Source organism: Trichoplax adhaerens, genomic scaffold (assembly GCF_000150275.1).
Source record: "Trichoplax adhaerens TRIADscaffold_3 genomic scaffold, whole genome shotgun sequence".
NCBI lineage: Eukaryota > Metazoa > Placozoa > Uniplacotomia > Trichoplacea > Trichoplacidae > Trichoplax > Trichoplax adhaerens.
In genome coordinates, this window is record NW_002060945.1 from 366,444 (window position 1) to 385,774 (window position 19,331).

Sequence of the window (19,331 nt, forward strand, 5' to 3'; positions counted from 1 at the left end):
TACTTGACTCGTGTCTGTGATGAATTATCTTGAAAAAAAAATGGCAGGAAGTGTGATTTGTATTATATTAATCGGTTCTTCGATTAACCTTTCTCATAACGTTCTTGAAAAGGTAGAGTACTTAAGGGCTACCTCGTCTTGTCCTATACCGGATGACACACCTTGATGTGATTTAAAACATAATAGAGGGAAGCTTGAACAGAGTTCTTATTTGTTGTCTAGTCAGAACATTGATTGTCTACATAAAGAAAAGGCGTACAGTGCAATCAGGAACTAGTCGACGATCCGTTAGTACCGTGCTTATAGTACTACTCAGACTAATACTAAAGTTAAGCATATTAGATTAATACATCCTATTCATGCTGATGCTAGATTTAGGCATGGACTACTAGAAAATATGCTGATTTACTTATTACTGTATCATGTAGTCATCCATGAATAATATTAAGCCTTTCGCTGAGAGTATTGTCGACAAGACCACGGGAAACAGTGCTGTACGGCACAGTAAAGAATTGCTGCTAGCAAAGGCCCTTTCCCTTAGTCTACGCCCAGTACTGTACTGTATGACCTCCGACTTGAAATCACAGTATACTGTAGTGTAGCAAGTTGCATCAGACTAGACTAGCGGAAGCTGTTCGATCGATACCTCTAGTCCACAATGTGCTCACCGCAAACTGCTGCAGTTTTGCAATCAATAAGGAAATGATTATTTAATTAATTAATTCATAAATTATTTAACAATTTTCTACATTTATCCCTCTGTCTGCCGATCATTTTTGTTATTGATGGCATTTAATCAGCTGTCACGTCGTATTGTTAACTGTAGTCAACTATTACGTTATCGAGTGTGGAAGAAAACGTTGAAAATGTCGTCTATAGATGGTAGCACACACATGGAGAAGACAGAAAATAGCCCTAGGAATGAGGTTAAATCAAATGTTACTAATAACTCATGTGTACTCATACTGATAACCATCGTGCCTTTGCAATCTCATCAATGAATGATTTACTTGCAACACTGATTCATACGCCTATTTATAAATTGAAAATCACAGATTTATCGAATTGATTTCTACGCTTGCTTCATGGATAAAGAGAGATATCTATTTTACGTATAATAGAAGATAGTAAGAGATGATTAGAGATACAGGAGCTATCCAACGAACTATAACCGATTATTGCTATTACAGTTACAGTTGTTAACTATCTATTTTATCATGATAAATTTTAAGATCACATTATTTTAGAATGATACTCATATATCGCTTTGCACATTTATCCAATCCGATTTTTATGCCCATATCTTTAATTATATTATAATCGTATACTGTATTATAATTACCCATCGATGCGATACAAGATGTCGACAGCATGTGATATAGTTGCTTAGTTGGAGACCCAGAAGCTATCCTACTAACTATAATTAGTTGTGCCTATGACAGTTACAGTTGTTAACTATTTATTTTATCGTCATTGATTTTAAGATAAGAGCAATTTAGAATAGCATACCTAATGACCCATATTCTAGACTTTATGTCGTTGATTTCTATACCGGCGTCATCAGTTTACGATCGATAGAAGATATCCATACATAAACGTGAGATTGTCGCTTAGTTACAGATCCAAGAGCTATCTTACTAACTGAAATCAATCATAAAGTGATAGCTATCAACTGTTTATCTTATTACCATAAATTTTAAGATCAGAATAATTTAGAATGATATGTACTGTACTATTGCAGATTCATCTAATCGATTGCTAAGCCTTTGCCTTCAATAACCAATCGAAAAAAGATATAACGTATGATAGAGATCTACGTAGAAACTATCCTACTGACTGTAATCAATTGAACGATTGCTGTTATTTACTATTTATCTTATTATTTAAATTTCATGATCGCTGTAATGATGAGCAATATCGGAGATTCATCTAACTGATTTCTACGCCTGCTTGTTCTATTACCTATCGGTAGAAGATATCTATAACGTACGATAGTCATAGATCGTAGAGCTATTCTACTGACTGTAATCAATTGATAATCGCTGCTGTTGACATTGATCATATTTCAGGTTGTTTCTCAAGCTACACTTGTTCAAATGGAACAAATTTCACCTGATGTCAAATCGCTATTCTTTCGCGTACATGACAAAATGTTTACCTTTAGGCCTGGTCAATGGTTAGTTTCTTCAATTATTCAATTCGCTGAATCTTTATTTACTCGTATGCTAGCTACAGATCGTGTCTTATAAACTCATTTTTCTAATCTTTTAATTATTATTATAATTATAGGATAGATATGATGATACCAGAAATTGAAGTTGTTGGAGGCTTCTCATTATGTTCTAGTCCTTTCTTATTACAAAAAGAAAATTTAATTCAATTAGCTGTGCAATATAGTACCCATCCGCCAGCGTTATGGATTCATACAAAGGTGAATGTGAACATCAAAGTTAACAAACTATACGCTAATGGCGTAAAATAATATGTATAATATTGATGTGATTCCTGTCATTTAAACTTTAAAATAATATTTTAGGCAAAAACAGTGTCAAGTTGAAATGTGATCTAGCATATTAGCGATATATCCTGTAATTTATAATTACAATAATGAAATATGAAAAAATTAGATACTATATCTATTGGATGATATCTATCTACATGCATAAAGGATAATCTGTTCAAATTATTTTAATATCCCTCTGCGTTATCTTTTGATTGAAAAGTGCAAGGTTGGCGATGTAGTGAAATTACGTTGCGGTGGGAATTTTTACTTTGATTTCCACAAAACTGATAAAAAGAAGCATTTGCTACTCATCGCTGGAGGTGTGGGAATTAACCCGATATGTTCAATCGTGCGTGACCTTGCTGAACATATTATTAGAAGTAGATCAGACGAATATCGAGCATTGTTGTTATACAGCGGAAAAAGTAGAAAAAATTTATTATTTAAGGTTAGAGAATAAGTTAATATTAAAATATCCCATTTCTTATTGAATTTATATGCTTTCAACACTAAACGCCGTTACATAAAGTTTTAATTAATTTTCAGGAGGAATTAATGGATATTGCAAAAAAGGTGCCATCAATTAGTTGCAAATTTTTCGCTACTAGAGAAACGTGTCAGGAACAAGAAGTACTATGTTAGTAATGGCAAAGCTTTCTCTTCCACAGAACATGTAGTAAAGCTTACAAAGTACCTTTAAGCGTTTCTAAATCTTTGTTACGTTTTTCTACTTAATTTACATCTATAACACGTAGTATGATGTATTCGTGCCAAGTATACGACAAATCCTACGTATAAACCAAGTATAGAAATGATAAGTAATTGTTTTTATATAACGTTTATACTATTTTGCATAGCCCACAGGATTGATCCGTCTGTTCTCAGGGAGTCCGTCTTAAACCTGAATATATCGAAGATGCAAACATACATATGCGGGCCACCACCTATGATTGAATCAGTCGCTTCAAATTTATTGCAAATTGGATTAGCTGAAGATGATATAAAATATGAAAAATGGTGGTAACACGGATGAAATGCTTTAAGATACGCTATAAAAAATTTACGAGCAAATAAATATATGCTTTATAGCAGAAAGGATGATCGTACTCGTATCTTGATATCAGATTGAATTCTGAAATTTTCTCACCTTTATCAAAGGATATACTACAAAGTAGCATGTTATTCTGTTACTGTACGTTAAAAAAAGAGCAAAATGATTAGTCATAAACTGGATCGTTTAAATTGCATACTACCCTTTTCCTAGTAACCACCTGCAAAACAAACCTTATTAGCACTAATGTAAAATATGTTTCGCTCTGTATCTTATTTTACAATTATCTTTTGGGGCTATCTCCGAATAGCGGCTATTAGATAACTTTGTAAACACCCTTCAACTTAATAGCGTCTTCGTTACAATTTGGAAAAGAAATTTTTTCCGTCAAATGTAACAATGTTGTTTCAATTAGCTATCCATGACAGGGTATTCAATTAATTATAAAAGTGCCTCTATCGGATTTATTCGTCGCGGTCAAACACTCTTGTAAACATCAATTTAGACATACTGTAGTAAAAATTTACTGTCTTGAAGTATTCTTTATCAAAGTTATTGAAATCACGCATCATTTCTATGAATTTCTCATCAGAATATTTCAGATACTAAACACAAGATTGTAATTAAAATTGAATACCTTTTAATGCAAGCTGACTACTCTGTCTAAGCAATAATTGCGTTAGAAATTCGATCAGAGATGCTAGTTTAATTATAAATTGTAATAATTATTGATCATAATACAGTTTTATACTTCCTTTCACAATGATTAAATGAGATAATACAGATGATTTACATATTCTTACAAAGCAAAGTCTCGGTTTGTAATAGTAGAAACGCAGTAAATTATTTCTAGAAATATAAAAAGAAATTTTAATCACTAATATTATTCCAACCTTAATGATTGGGTATTTAGTAATCACATATACACAGCTATATAGGTGTAATAAAGAAGTTACAACATTAAAGCTATTGGCATTGACCGATGATGTTATTTTGTTAATAATGCTACAGATTCCTCGTTATGTGGGTAGCTTTCTCATTGCCTACATATAGTCAATAAACTCTTTCTTTCAAATTAATATCAGGAATATCATTTTACATCGTTTAACATAAATGCTAGCACAGTCCAATAATATAGCAGGGTAAGATTTTGTAATTACAACCTTATTAAACAATTATTTAGTAATAAACAATCAAGATAGGGTTACATTACCTATACAAATGAGATAAAAAAGATCGGCTAAAAATTGTACAGTTAATAATTCTTTTTCAAATTTTAATAACAAAATCATAACCAAACAATTAAAAGCTAGAAAATTGAGTCAATCAAAATTCATCATAGTTGATCTAAATTTGCGGAGCCTTATCACGTTCTACATATTCGCTAAATAACCATTTCTGAGACGGACCATTGTTACAAGGATTTAAGACTACAAATTGTTCTTTACCACGATCTAAGCACCAGCCAGTTGGTGCATGACGCATCTCTCCTTTCTGCAAAGAGGAAATTTTTTGCATTTGTTAAAAAAAATCACAACATTACTGTACAGTAGATTGCTAACGTGGCTTATTCCTACCTTTGTATGTAGCCATTGTTGATTGCCTTTCATTGAGTGACAATCAAGCATTTTGACCTTACTACTCGGTTGAGAATTAGCGTAATCAAAACAGTTATCGTCAACGATGATTTCCTCATTTTTAGTGTAAACCAGGTACTATAAAGATTGTAAAGTCAACATTTATGCGATGCAGTAATTGTTTTAAATAAATTAGTCAAGATTAGAAAGCTACTTGTAACAATTCTTACCTGATTACCCATTTGTTTATGACATTTATAAATGCCAATATAAGCATGTTCACCTGCACCGAGGGAATCGATACAATCTCCGCTAGCGGGATTACGGAGCTAAATTTATAAATTAACGTAGGTTTTATCATATTGCCGTTAGATAAAAGCGATCGTTTACGCTGAGATACTAGCTTCAGTACGTCTTGCACAATTATTCTGGTATAACAATTATAATTATGGCTATACATGTATTTAGATAAAGCTTTATCAGGCAAAGCGAAATATTTCAATCAATTCATTTTATTGCTACGCCAAGATAAACATAACAGGTGATGTATGTTGTTCAAAATAGGAATAGTAAATTGCAACGTTTCACAAAAAAATATTACACTAACCTCTCCTCTGGCAATAATTGAAGAGTTTGGTAGAAAAATCTCCGGAACTACATTCTTTATATACCAATCGAAGTTTTTGCATTTTAATTTTTTCCTTAATTCCAGTCGCTTAGAAATATCCCCAAAAGGATGACCTTTCAAGTGAGGTTGCCGCTTATAAAAGTATCGTTTATAGCCATCCATCCATACTTCAGCAACTCTTTGTAAGTTTTTACTTAAGGTTTCTCCAGTTCCTTTAGGAAAACTATAAGGCTGACTTTTCCGAAATACATGCCCTACATGAGAACAAGGAATGATCTCCAACTGACCACCGCACTGCCAAATCTATCATTTAAAAAAGTTTTCAGTATGATTAAGAGCTGAATCAAAACTAGTCGGAACAAATAGATTAATAATATCTTTTCTAGTACCCTAAATGATAGCTCTAAATTTTCACCGCCCCAAATTTCCATCTGTTTATCGTATAATCCGATGTCTTTAAAATACTGCGAATGAATCGTGAAAAGTCCACCAGCCATTGTTGGTGATCTAGCATAAATTTGTCAAATTTGGTAAATAGTATTTAATTTTGAAGTTATTCATGAATGCATTGATATGATTTATTGCGGCCAGTAACAATTGATGAAGTCTTGTTAAGATTTCAAGAACATCTCTTGGGTAGAAATTTGTAAAGTTATAAATTGTACCTAATTCCATCTGTTCGTGCAGCTCTTCTCTTATTTTCGTATTCCGGTACGGCTTTCCATCGGAAATTAAGGTTCCAATTAAAAGAGCCACGCACGTTCCCAGAGGAATATGTATACTCAAACGTTTCGTCGCTAATAACATCAATCTCAGGGCAAACAACTATCGTCCGATTCTGCATAATACGATACAGCAACGGCTCTAGCCATCCCACATTAGCCTCACAATGTGCATCAAGAAAAGTTACCGTAGGAGATGTTGCATGAGCAAAACCTACAAAAAGGTATCCAGAATAAATTAGTATTTCATATCGTAAGACTAGCTAGTTCGTGTTTGTAGCGCCCTCTATGTAGAGTATAAGGCGAATGCTACCGATAGGGATATTGTTAAGTAAAATCAATTTCAAATGTAAAAGAGGAGCTTTTTGCTATCGACTGACCATTTAGTCTCGATCTTATCAAGCCTTCTCGTGCTTTATTCCTGACAATTTTGACTTTGGATAGCTTAGCGACATATTTTTCAAGAGTAGAATGCAATTCCTCTAAAATAACAAACCAAAGAGAAGGGACATCACTACAATGCAGACTAAATAGGTGTTAACATTGCTAACATTGCTAATATTCTCAGATACGAGTATATTCTACTTCTTGTCTGTATACGCTAAACTCATAGGCCACGTAGGTTATCATTTCTAACATGTTACATAAATAATTATTATAATGAAATAAATCAATATTTTACCGTATAGCTATGGTAACCCTACGTTTTCAATGTTTTGATATTTTATAGCAAATGTTACATTGACGCAGATAAAAGAAAAGAAAATACACTCTATTTTATAGCATAATGCACATATCAGTAGTCTTTCACTCTTGTTTAATATATACCATGATCGCTGCTATCGTCCACTAAAATAATTTCGCGTAATAATTCCGGTGGTGATCTATCTAAAACGCTGTGAACGGTGCGTAACAACGTCGACCATGCTTCATTGTGAAAGACAATTATTACGCTTGTCTGGGGCAATTTATGAATAGGATATTTTAGACTGCTGCACCTATTTATTATTATTATTGCAATAAAAATAAGATTGAGTTATAGACGTATCCAGGAAATCCAATGGAAAGGTTCCAAGTAGCTGTTTGTATAACACTATTTATCATTAACTTATCAAGGAGATCATTCATTACAATTTTTATGCCGCTATGTAGATTGTAAGATACTGTCAATAATATTTTATTTGCACTATGTTCTACTGCATAGTCCAAGATATGTGTATGTCTACTCACTCCAATATTCGTGCATCTGGGAGTGATCGATGCAAGGATATTCGATCACTGGCCCATTGATTAAATCTATTTCTTTGAAATAACTTGCGGCTCTCCTCCTGATACTCTGGAGGTACAATTACACCCCTTCCATTTTCACCGGGTTCACTTAAGCCAAATAAGCCTTGTCCAGCAGCACCCATCAAATCTGGCCGTGCTCGTCTGTTAGCACTGCCTATCGTAGCAATAATGACGATGAAGGCTATCACCAAGCAAGTAGCGATCAGAATCAATACAATACGTCGTGCATTTCTCTTCCACAGCATCATCTTGGAGAAATACGCGTAGTTCGAAAGAGTTTGGCCAATGTTTATTGCTACAGAATAGAATGATAACTGATTATACAGTTTGAGTGAAGTTAGACTTTTATACTGTTTGTATGTTAATATCGCATTGAAAGTGTGTAGATTATTTTTGATACCTTTTACCTTTACGATCACAAAGTTATCTAGACTAGATACTCCATATATGTGTACACATCTACGGAGAAGTCAAAAATGAATTATAATTGTTGCCACATTTATATACAATATCGGTAACGATCGACATTCTACTCAAAGTCTAAGCTGCAGTAAATTACAAAGGAAATTGTTCTACATTTGTCGTATATAAAATATCAATCTTGTTGAGAGTTACTCCTTTCTAGAAGAGTATAGCAAGACAATGTGGTTCATTTTAACAAAATCGGAGGTGGACTTTTATCGCGATATGATTAGACTAGTATTATACCGTTGTTCCTCTTATTGGGAAGCGTGTATACTTGTGGATATATCACCGTATATTGTACAGTATCTTCAACTTGTTTTTATTGTACGACATTTCTTCATCATCATCGCACTATCATTATAGTATAGTATTGCAGAGTAACCGTATCGATAGATTTCTAACATTAAGAGGCTTCGAAATCTGTCTATATACAGACTACTGTATGCACATGCTGTCGATATTATGGTATTCACAATGCACATCTCTGTGCTTCGTTCCCTTATTTTAAAGCATACACGTACTCATATATGGAATCAATGTGGAGCCGTAGAAGAGAGGCTAACATGATATGACCATGATGGTCATATTATGTCTTAGTATTTATTCTAATTCCTACATACTATGCAGTTAGTTGAAGTGTCTAAAGCTGTCCACTGTACAGTAGATTAATATGTGTAGGTATCAGTAGTTTTTTGAATTGTAACATGTTCTCATATCATGAGGTATACGTGCATTTGAGTAACTGACCAATTTCTCGTACAGTCATAAAGAATAGTTAACGGACGTAGTAGATTAGACATCGATACGATGCGCAGGAATAAAGCAACGAATGCTAACTTTACGATTGTATACTGTTGTGAAGGTACAGCTCGCTAGTCCATGATATCATTGTCAACGTTGTATAATACAGTAACGATGTTAGGCATGATTGATTTTGCAATGCTAGCGAGAAGAATTATGAATGATGCATTTAGTACCTGATTTCAATCCTTTTCGATTATCGAGTGGGATGGCAGATTACTGTGAAGCATAATCTCTTGTAGTCGCTATCCTCTTCAAATATTCAAGTGTAGAAGAATATGACATTACTACAGGAGTGGAGTTTATTGCATCGATGGATAGATACCAATCCCGACGAATTGACTACAAGGTAGAGAGTTAATTGCGGATTTTATACTAATGATCCAATAGTAGTCGTCTTGCAACTCTGTAATCGGTGGAACAGTTATCGACCATAGACCACGGAAAGTACCAGCTTGCAGGGAGGAATTTAGCAATATTCTCCTGTAATAGGCGTTTTCCGTTGTCACTTTAATGAATTCTAAATAACAGCCGTAACCATTAGGATTTATGGCATGACGTTAGAATGTCAAATAGAAAGATCGATTTAATAATTGCAGTCGGTAGGGTATTCCATACCTATTATAATGGTTAACTAACGCATCTATTAATTGATGAACTATAAATAATTAATTGATGTGCACCTGCAGAAAGTACGAGTCACAGTCCTACGCTGATCTACTTGCTTTCCCAGGTACAATGATCGCTATAATTGTCAATAGTATAGGAAGCTTAAGACTAGAGAGAACCAAATCAAGACTTTGAATATATCTCAACTAATGAATTTCTAATGGTAAAGATTGAAATAAAATTTGCAAAGGGGAGCTAGAGCTAAGTGATGCTAAACGGCCAAGCAAAAGTTTTGGGGCTAACTGGACACTGGACACTGGACAGCCGCCAGGGGTGTCATCAGAAATAGGAGGGAAGGAAAAGCGAGTCAACCGCCATACTATACAGTAGAGCCTGTACTATAGTGCGAGCTGTTATTTCTATGGCTGTAGTGTACAACACTAGACAAGCCGAAGCACAACTGTGGACATAGCCGTGTCGCTTAGAGTATCTTGATGTGCAGTACATTATACTGTAGACCACTGTACTATATACTGTACTATACAGTATAAACACCTATCTCATACAGTACTGTTCAGTATATAGCACAGTATGGAGATTTAAACGACTGTACAGTATACGCGCTGCATTGGACGTTTGTCATCCTTGATTCATCCAACATTCATGAACTACTAACTACTTCCTAGGGAAGTAGTTTAGGAAGAAGTTTGTTATCCATGATCGAGGTAAGAGAAGAAGCTTTTTTTCTCTTACCTCGATCAGGGTACATGCCTCTCCTGACCGTAGTTATATTGATGGATAACTTGACTACCAGTGGAAGAGATCAATCCGTGCCATGCGCCTGGAGTATTTGGGCACGTGTTATTGTTCATGTTGTACGATGGCCAAGAAGCAAGAAGTTCAATATCTTCAACTGGTAGCAACGCCATTTGATATCGACAAGTCTGGGATAGTGAGGACGAGAAACCCTTCTTCCAATTAAGGGTCTCTTATAAGTACTCTCCACTCGATTGACAGTTGTAACTAGGGCATGCTACTGATCGATCATCATGGACTTGATGATCCCTTCGCTGATGACATCACTTTCGCTCACAATCAGTCTTACTCCTCTTACTGTGCAAGTGTGCATGACCAATTGACCATCTACTGTACACTTTCGTAGACTGCATCAGCATGGATGAATAGCAACGACGTTGATCATGTCTTGCGTATGGCGTAGTACTGTATAAAGCGTTCGCCAAAATGCTTTCGCCATATTAATATAGGGCTGCTGTGCTATGGACTATTTCAACATAAGTATGTACATCGAGAAGTTCATGATTGTACTGTACAATGTACATTGTTATGGAGTAGTCGATGGCAGTAGCAATATCCCACTCCTCCAATTTGGATCGACTTCTATAATCTTGTCGTACTGTTGATACTATGAGAGCATCCATTCGTCGCTATGCAATCATAATGGAAAGTCAATGGAAATTGATTGTCTAAAACTTCTATACATGAATATTGAGTAGTCATTCTTCTACCTTCAGTACTGTAGCTCTATAGAGCAGACATCAGTAACAGTAAGGGCTGGATCGTAAAGGCACATTGCCTACTACTTTGTTGCAATCTTGACTTTAGTCTATAAAAAGTGGAGGAGTTGGATATTACTGTTGATGCGCACAAACTACGAAACATTTTGTCATCAAGTAGTACTATAAATGGCAGTCCCATCGACTACTACTGTACACTGTACACTGTGCACACAGCATATTAGATGCATCGAGTAGTCCATGATGACTCAACATTTACATTGCCATGGAGTAAAGTAGTAGATGGCAGTTACCGGTAGTCATGATTACCCATTCATTGATCATGGACGACTAAAAGGAGTATCCTTGTCTCTTTCTTTCTTTTTACTGTAATCTCTGGCATGGAGTAGTCTACTGTACAGTATATTAGATGCATTAAGTAGTCCATCACAACTCAGCATTGTCATGGAATAGTAGATGGCAATACCAGTAGTTCGTGACTGTACATTGTCATGGAATAATGTAGAAGATGGCAGTTACCAGTCGTCCATGACCCATTAATCATGGACGACTAAAAAGGAGAGGAGCATCCATCTTTCTTTCTTTCATTTTACTGCAGCACAGTGTACAGTGTACAGTGTCATGAAGTAACACTGCACTGTACAGTACTGTACGCCAGCCAGTTGCAATTCCATACAGTACCGTATAGCCCAAAGTGCTCGGGAGTCTGTCGTTACATACTGTCTGTCTGTATAGTACAATAAGTGGACGCTAGGACGGCATGGTATAGTACAGTATAGAAGAAAGTAATTCGACTTTCAAGCGTCATACTGTAGCAGCAGCCTGCATGATGGACGACATGGATGCACCATGTCGTCAAGCATTTGCCATCATTAGTCAGTAGCGGATAAATCATCAAACTAGTCCATCGTTTCATTGATTGTGGGTTAAGGTAAATAGAGCCTAGGGCATCTTAGGTAGCTTGGATAGACAAGGAATTGATTGATTCTTGAAAGTGCAGCAAGACACTCCAATCACAAGATGATTTTCGGCTTACGTTCTATTAAACGCTATTTAGTGCTAGCTGTTACAATCTTGGCTATCGTAACCATGGTAGTTCAATTCTATCTATGGTATAGCGAAGAAACAATTAGCGATATCATCTGGGTTGATAACCGACATAGACAGCATACTGTTGTCTTTAGGAAAGGCTCGAATAGCACTATTGTCATGATGCCTGCATTTCGACCCACACTACCTCATTACCGACGTAATAGCTACGGTGAAAATGGCCAAGCTGTAGTCGTTCCTGCTGTATATAAGGAAGAAAGCGATCGATTATTTTCCAGAAATCGTTTCAATCAATGGGCAAGTGATCGCATTTCATTACATAGGACTTTACCTGATCAACGACCGGCTGCGTAAGTATGATAGCATGAGTTTATTTAGATATGGATCAATGCATTGATTGATCCACAACAGATAACCTACTCAAGTTAGTAAGTTATTCGACACAACGAGGGGACAACAGTTTGATCAAGACAGTCACAAAATTGAAAGCATGAAATTGAAATCGCTCTACAATACAAACAGTAAATCATTGGTCAACACAAAGAAGCTTCAATTTTATACCTCCAATGTCAATGATCAATCTCTTTTCATCCTATCTTGCTTGCCATGCTCTACTCTAGCCAATGGTAGGCATGTTTGATATACTGTAGAGTTGAAAGATGAAACATGGAGACACCAATCCAAGCAGATAGAAATCACTCTATTTGTACAATACAAACAGTTCATTACTTGTTAACGGAAATAAGCTTCAATTTTATACCATCAACGTTAGTGTCAATATCTTTTCATCCTATTTTGCTATATTGTACTCCTTTCAATATTAGGCATGTTAATCAAAGATTTACATGTTGAACTGACGAATAGACGCAGATAGAATGGACTTAAAATGAGAAAACAGTCACATCTGTAATAGAATTGTTGTTGATATCAATAATACCCTAACTAGTCTAGTTCAAGTTTTTTACTTAATGAATCTTGGCTGACATCGTCATTTTAAATTCTCAAAAAATGATCTTGATTCATTCGCACATTATCCTTCTATATTGTTGAATTAATGAATTGTACATAGAAAATGTATTGTAAAGTAATTGTGGATAATATCAATATACATATTACAGATGTAGAAAACAACTCTTTCCTACCAATCTTCCACCAGCAAGTCTTGTTATCGTTTTCCATAACGAGGCATGGTCGACTCTATTACGAACAGTGCATAGTGTCCTGGATAGGTCTGATCCTCGCTTAATGCGAGAAATTATTCTTGTCGATGATTGTAGTGAGATTAAAGGCCACGGTAGGAAAATAACTTACTTTCCAATCAACTATCAACTCAATGTGATTCAACTTTATATTTAAATTTCCTCGTATTATTTTAGAGGAACTTCAAGCTCCACTTGAAAAATACATTCAAAAATTGAAAATTGTCAAATTGGTGCGAAATAAAAAGCGCCAAGGATTGATTCGTGCAAGATTAAGAGGTAAGAATCAATGACAACGGTAGAAACTAGAAGCGAGTATAGATATCTTAAATACGCGATGTTGTTTCATACTATACAATCAGCAAATCGAAATGACTAGATGGGCATGCTGTACTTTATCACGCTACAGCAACTTCAAAAATAAATAACCATTGAAACCAAAATTAGAGGATAATAACATGTTTTCTATACCGATATATACTAGGGTACAAGGAAGTAACCTCACCAGTTATTGTATTCCTTGACGCACATTGCGAGGTCGTTGATGGCTGGCTAGAACCACTACTTGCGAGGATACATGAAAATCGTTCTAACGTCGTCTGTCCAGAAATTGACGTAATTAGCTTTGAAAACTTTGGCTATAGTTATGCTTCAGGAATTCGTGGAGTATTTAATTGGAATTTACATTTTCGTTGGCGCACCCTTCCTGCAGTAGAACAACAACGTCGAAAATCCGTCATTGATCCTATTCGGTTTGTTTCAATGTCAACAATTTATGATTCTAATCATTCCATTGATCCATCCCACTCTACTCTGCATACAACTAGATAAAAGATAATATTACTCATCTATTTTTATACTATTATCTGAACAATTTTAGATCTCCTACCATGGCTGGTGGTTTATTTGCAATCCATAAGAAATATTTTGAAGATATCGGTTTATATGACGATGAAATGGATATCTGGGGAGGAGAAAATTTAGAAATGTCATTTCGGGTACAAATACGATCATAAAAACTTTTCTTTGATCAAAAAATTTTTTTACTACTACTAGATATCAATTGGAAGAGTTAAAAGCAATACGAGTACACACTTAAGATTGAACAAATAGAAAAGCTACATCTTAATAATGATTTTAAAATCCTATCATACGCGTAGATTTGGCAATGTGGCGGTAACTTAGAAATTATTCCATGCTCCCATGTTGGCCATGTTTTCCGCAAAAGTCAACCTTACACCTTTCCCAAAGGTGCTGGTGAGACATTAAACAAAAACTTACAGCGCGTCGCCGAAGTGTGGATGGATAACTATAAAGATATCTTTTACAATCGATTTCCAAACTTACGCCAGCATAGCTATGGCGATATTAGCAAGCGTATAGAATTACGAAAAAAGTTAAAATGTAAAAGTTTTGACTGGTATTTAAAGAACGTTTTTACAGATGTACAATATCCTGATATGATCTTTCTGGCTAAAGGAGAGGTATCTTCAAATTGATAATGCAAAAAATACTTCACTCGAATTTATTTACTGTACTGTACATTATTGCATACAGCCATATGTACTTATTTACTAGCTGTTGATCAATTACTTAATAGTATTATATCGTTCATCTATCAGCTTCGTAATCCTAGTACCGGCTACTGTCTCGACTCTATGGGTAATAAAGAATATGCCGATATTGGGATTTATCCTTGTCATGGCCAAGGTGGCAACCAAGTATGTTGATTATCATCAAACTGATTAACTTTAAGCTCCTAGTTATATTGAAAGGAATATTTGATACTATAATATACTATTTGTGTATGTGATCGTAATACAATTCAATAACTCCACTATTACCATTTTTGATTGTAGTTGTTAACATACACTATTCGTAAGGAATTGGAAATGGATGAAGTATGTTTAGATGCACTCTCAAGACGTGTTGCAGGAACAGTAAAAATGGCACCATGCCATAGAAAAAAAGGCACACAACTTTGGGAGCACAAAGAAGTTAGTAATGATACTAATAAATCCATTTAGCAATATTTATTCTAGCATACGGCAGCTATCGATCTAACAGTTCTTTCATTACTAGGGTGGACAGGTGAGAAATCCAGAAACGAATTTATGTATCGATAAGGGTACAGGAAGTCATGTCACCCTGCAGCTATGTAGCGATGTCGATTCACAGAAATGGTCATTCGCCCGATATTATTCTGATGTTACTCCGGTTCCATAGATAGATTTTTTTTATTTCTAAAATAACTATAGTATAGAAACTTTCCAAAAATGTTAATACTCGATGATATTCTATTCCGATCAGCATACTTTTGCGGTATATTTGTTCAACAACAGTATCTACACAGCCGGCTTTTTAGAAAGTCGGTTTATTCCTAAGTAGTTAATATGAGAGGAGAATTATGTTTTATTGCTATTACAAAGATTAAAGATTAATATTTTGATACATACAGTACGTATATATTACAGGCAATATGCTCGTACCCATTATGCGAGCAATGACTACTACTAAAAATTTAGTAGTCCCTGATGCGAGTACATGGCATATAAATATCAGAGGAGAGCAGATTTATTCTATTTGTCTATAAGATGGATGAAATAACTAACATCATCTTCATCTACTGTAATAATATACAGATAAAATGATGTTACTAGGTTGCATTTTACTATTATGTACTGTACATGTAGCTAGGCGACAATGACAGAATTTTCTTCTCATTTTATGATATGATATTATACTAATTCCGTTAATATATCTATCGCTTAATGAAGTTGATTTTTAGATGGAATTGCGCTTAAGATAGCACTTTAATCGCTTCCTTTGTTTCTGTCTTAATTTTCCCCCTTTATTGATTAACGTGCTGACTGAATGAGACATAAAGGAAATTCATGTATACTTCTTATATATCTAAATTTGGCAAATTGTATTATTATTAAGTATCCCTTTGTGAACGTGTGTGCATAAATGGGAATTATATTATTGATTAATAAGTTAATGTGTAATGATTTTACATTGTCAGTAGCTTAATGCCGATATCTTATAAATAATCGGAATTATCTACGCCAACAGATTTTTGTGTTAAAATAGCCGTAAGTTTATCGCCTGTCGAAATTGGAGAGATCATTTGTGTCCATATTATCTAAGCTTAATTTGGGTATAGATGTAACCACAACTTCAATCTTTTTGATGTTTGAATTATGGTGTGCAATGACTATCTCTATAAACATATATGTTCGTTATAATGCCTATGAAATTATTTTACATCTGCTGATAGCGAAAAATAAAAATGGATACATCAATGCACTCGTGTTAATGTATTGTGGCGCTTCGTACTGACATTGAAAAAGGTGCAATGAGTTTTCATTGGTCGAAAAATGATCGCGTGTAAACATTAAAAAATGCAGTATAACTTTAAATTAAATAATCTTGTGAATAAATTTCTATTATATGCTGAAGTACTTTTGTAATATATCTTTTGATAGAAAGTATTCGTTATTTTAATTATTATTGTCGGAAAACCTTTCGTAAACGATTCTCTACCACGAAAACGGACAAAGATATCCAAATGAAAGATGCTATTCGGGTCTATATAAATCCTTTAGAATTGAAATAAAGTTAAAATATTATTCTGATCACAAATATATATTATACACACATATTCAAGCATGCTATGCAACGCATATATTTTAAAACTGTTTATCGGTACTTACACTTAATAAGCTGTGTTAAAAATAAATTGAAAGCCTACTAATATTTAATTTCATGATTTGTATCTCTACACTCGTATGTCATAAATTAATGAATGCTAATATCTTTCATAACTAGTTCTAGCACATTATGCTTAAATTAAAGAAGTTTAAAATATTAATAACATAATCCTGTTTCAATTTATTTATTCATTAAATAAACATATCGAATACAAAAATTAGAACTACATGTCCACGTAAAAATATCATAGTAATGCTAAGCTAAATGTAGCTTTTTATGTGATTCAATTAGGTAAAAGCCTCTTTAAAGAAACATTGTCTATTTACAGACGAAGTTTACATATTATCGACTAATAAGATGAAATGGTACATACGTATTTAGATAGGAAAAAAAATAACGCAAATGAAATGAATTAAAAAATAGGAGAACAATCAAGTGCTATGTCTTCGCATATTGTTATAAAAAACTATTACTGCAATCAATTCTGTACAATATTAATTATCTCTGCTACGGCTACTGTGTCTGTAACATTTTAAATCACAAAGCAGCAATAGAAGAAGATTTATAAATATTGGATATTATCACTTTTTACATTAACTTCCTGCACATTAAAAGATCATTCGTCATGACGGCATATATAGACGTGATCATCGCTAAATTACCCATGGCTAAATTCCCCAAATTTACTATGCATCAATTTTTCTACTGACATAAAAGTATGGCCTTACAATGCTGTCGTAGCGAAGCTACTAAATAAACTATAGTTCTAGTTATTGTTGTCAACATGTTTGCAGAAGTTAAAAATAGATACTTGTTAAAATGGGAATAATTTTAAAAGAAACTAATTTTGTACTGTCATTATAATATTATATCAATTTAGTTTTCCGCAGAACTATAATAATTGTAGAATTTTCCACTCGTATACAAAATCTCGTAAGTTGTAAGTAATAAATGCGATTTGAATACAGTACTATTATTTAAGATCTCAAGATCGTAAAAATATAAGGTGCACGTAAAATAGCCTCACAATTCTTGTAAAAGTTATAGAAAATTTTATCTACCAGGGCTAGTTATATACAACTGATTCAATTTGATACAGAACCAGTATAAAATCTGTTATATTCCGAGTCTTTTGTGACTAAATTGCGCCCAGTTGAAGAAGTAAATTTAGTTACAATTACAATAATATTCATACTTTCTACATCCATACTGTCTTGAAAGAAAATAGAGGTGATGATAACTTAAACAATATTCTACTAATGATTTCTAAGGTGAAATGAAATAAGAGCTAGTTATAAATCTAAATTTGTAACCAAAGTATTAAATTACAATCTGTAAATTAAATACTACAAGTCTACTGTAAGGCCTATCCTCCCCGATATCGACCTACAATACGATACGAAACACTAATGATATTACTGTCGTCAGAAGATTGCCGTAAACTATACATCTCTCTAGATTAAACTATTAAAGCATAGAAATCTCATCAATAGCAGTAATATAAACTAATATCACATCGTACTATCTGTCGAAAATAAAGGAGTATTTGCCTACCAAAGTCACATAGTGGCAGATTACGTCGAAAATTCTTACGTAATTGCAGCTAGTACTTTCACTTGATATAATGCGAATTCAATAATAAATCTGAATTAGAATATGATGCTTATAGGTGAACTTTATATAACATATAAGCGTATATATATTTGTTCAATATGCGACAAATTCAGTTATCAGAATATAGCTATAGGCACGTAACTTACGTATTTTTCGCATGTAGATTATGGAATGTACAATGTTCTAAGTGATACTAGTATTATAAACTATCTTATCAAATTGTAGAAAAGTGTAAAGTGCACACTCAAACATCCTACCAATTTAAAGACAAAAATATAGATAAACCTACAAAATCTCTGATGATTTTTAAATAACACAGTTTATTAGATGATAGCATTACTGAATGCGATATAAAATCAATAATCTCTGATGACCTTTAAAATGATGCAGTTATGACAGGAAACTAATACTGGAGGCGACATAATATCAATAATTAGTACAATTCTTTATAAACAGAATTAAAGAATGGTTAGTGTTTTTGCGACATAAGTTACTTTACAGCAATGAAACTCTGCAAAATAGCGATACAGAAAATCAAGTTGATCGATAGCCCAACATCCTGTGATAATATTT

General features: G+C 34.0%; 3 protein-coding genes across 3 annotated transcripts; 2 read left to right on the forward strand and 1 right to left on the reverse strand.

The window, feature by feature from the left end:
• Positions 1-40: 40 nt before the first annotated feature.
• TRIADDRAFT_54035 (uncharacterized protein) lies at positions 41-3,527 on the forward strand (the record flags this gene model as incomplete). The annotated part of the gene is made up of 8 exons (XM_002110203.1): positions 41-112; positions 429-494; positions 801-926; positions 2,070-2,176; positions 2,290-2,431; positions 2,724-2,951; positions 3,050-3,140; positions 3,361-3,527. 8 exons carry the CDS (start codon positions 41-43, stop codon positions 3,525-3,527), a joined length of 999 nt encoding a protein of 332 aa, XP_002110239.1.
• A 1,374-nt stretch (positions 3,528-4,901) lies between these two features.
• TRIADDRAFT_22201 (uncharacterized protein) lies at positions 4,902-7,893 on the reverse strand (the record flags this gene model as incomplete). Its single annotated transcript, XM_002110741.1, has 9 exons — positions 4,902-5,039; positions 5,117-5,269; positions 5,362-5,460; positions 5,739-6,062; positions 6,149-6,266; positions 6,425-6,695; positions 6,862-6,963; positions 7,310-7,479; positions 7,712-7,893. 9 exons carry the CDS (start codon positions 7,891-7,893, stop codon positions 4,902-4,904), a joined length of 1,557 nt encoding a protein of 518 aa, XP_002110777.1.
• Positions 7,894-12,390: 4,497 nt separating this feature from the next.
• TRIADDRAFT_22839 (uncharacterized protein) lies at positions 12,391-15,457 on the forward strand (the record flags this gene model as incomplete). The annotated part of the gene is made up of 8 exons (XM_002110204.1): positions 12,391-12,581; positions 13,350-13,525; positions 13,608-13,709; positions 13,915-14,182; positions 14,311-14,428; positions 14,591-14,914; positions 15,053-15,151; positions 15,290-15,457. The coding sequence occupies 8 exons, from the start codon at positions 12,391-12,393 to the stop codon at positions 15,455-15,457; spliced, it is 1,446 nt and encodes a 481-aa protein (XP_002110240.1).
• Between the last annotated feature and the right edge of the window lie 3,874 nt (positions 15,458-19,331).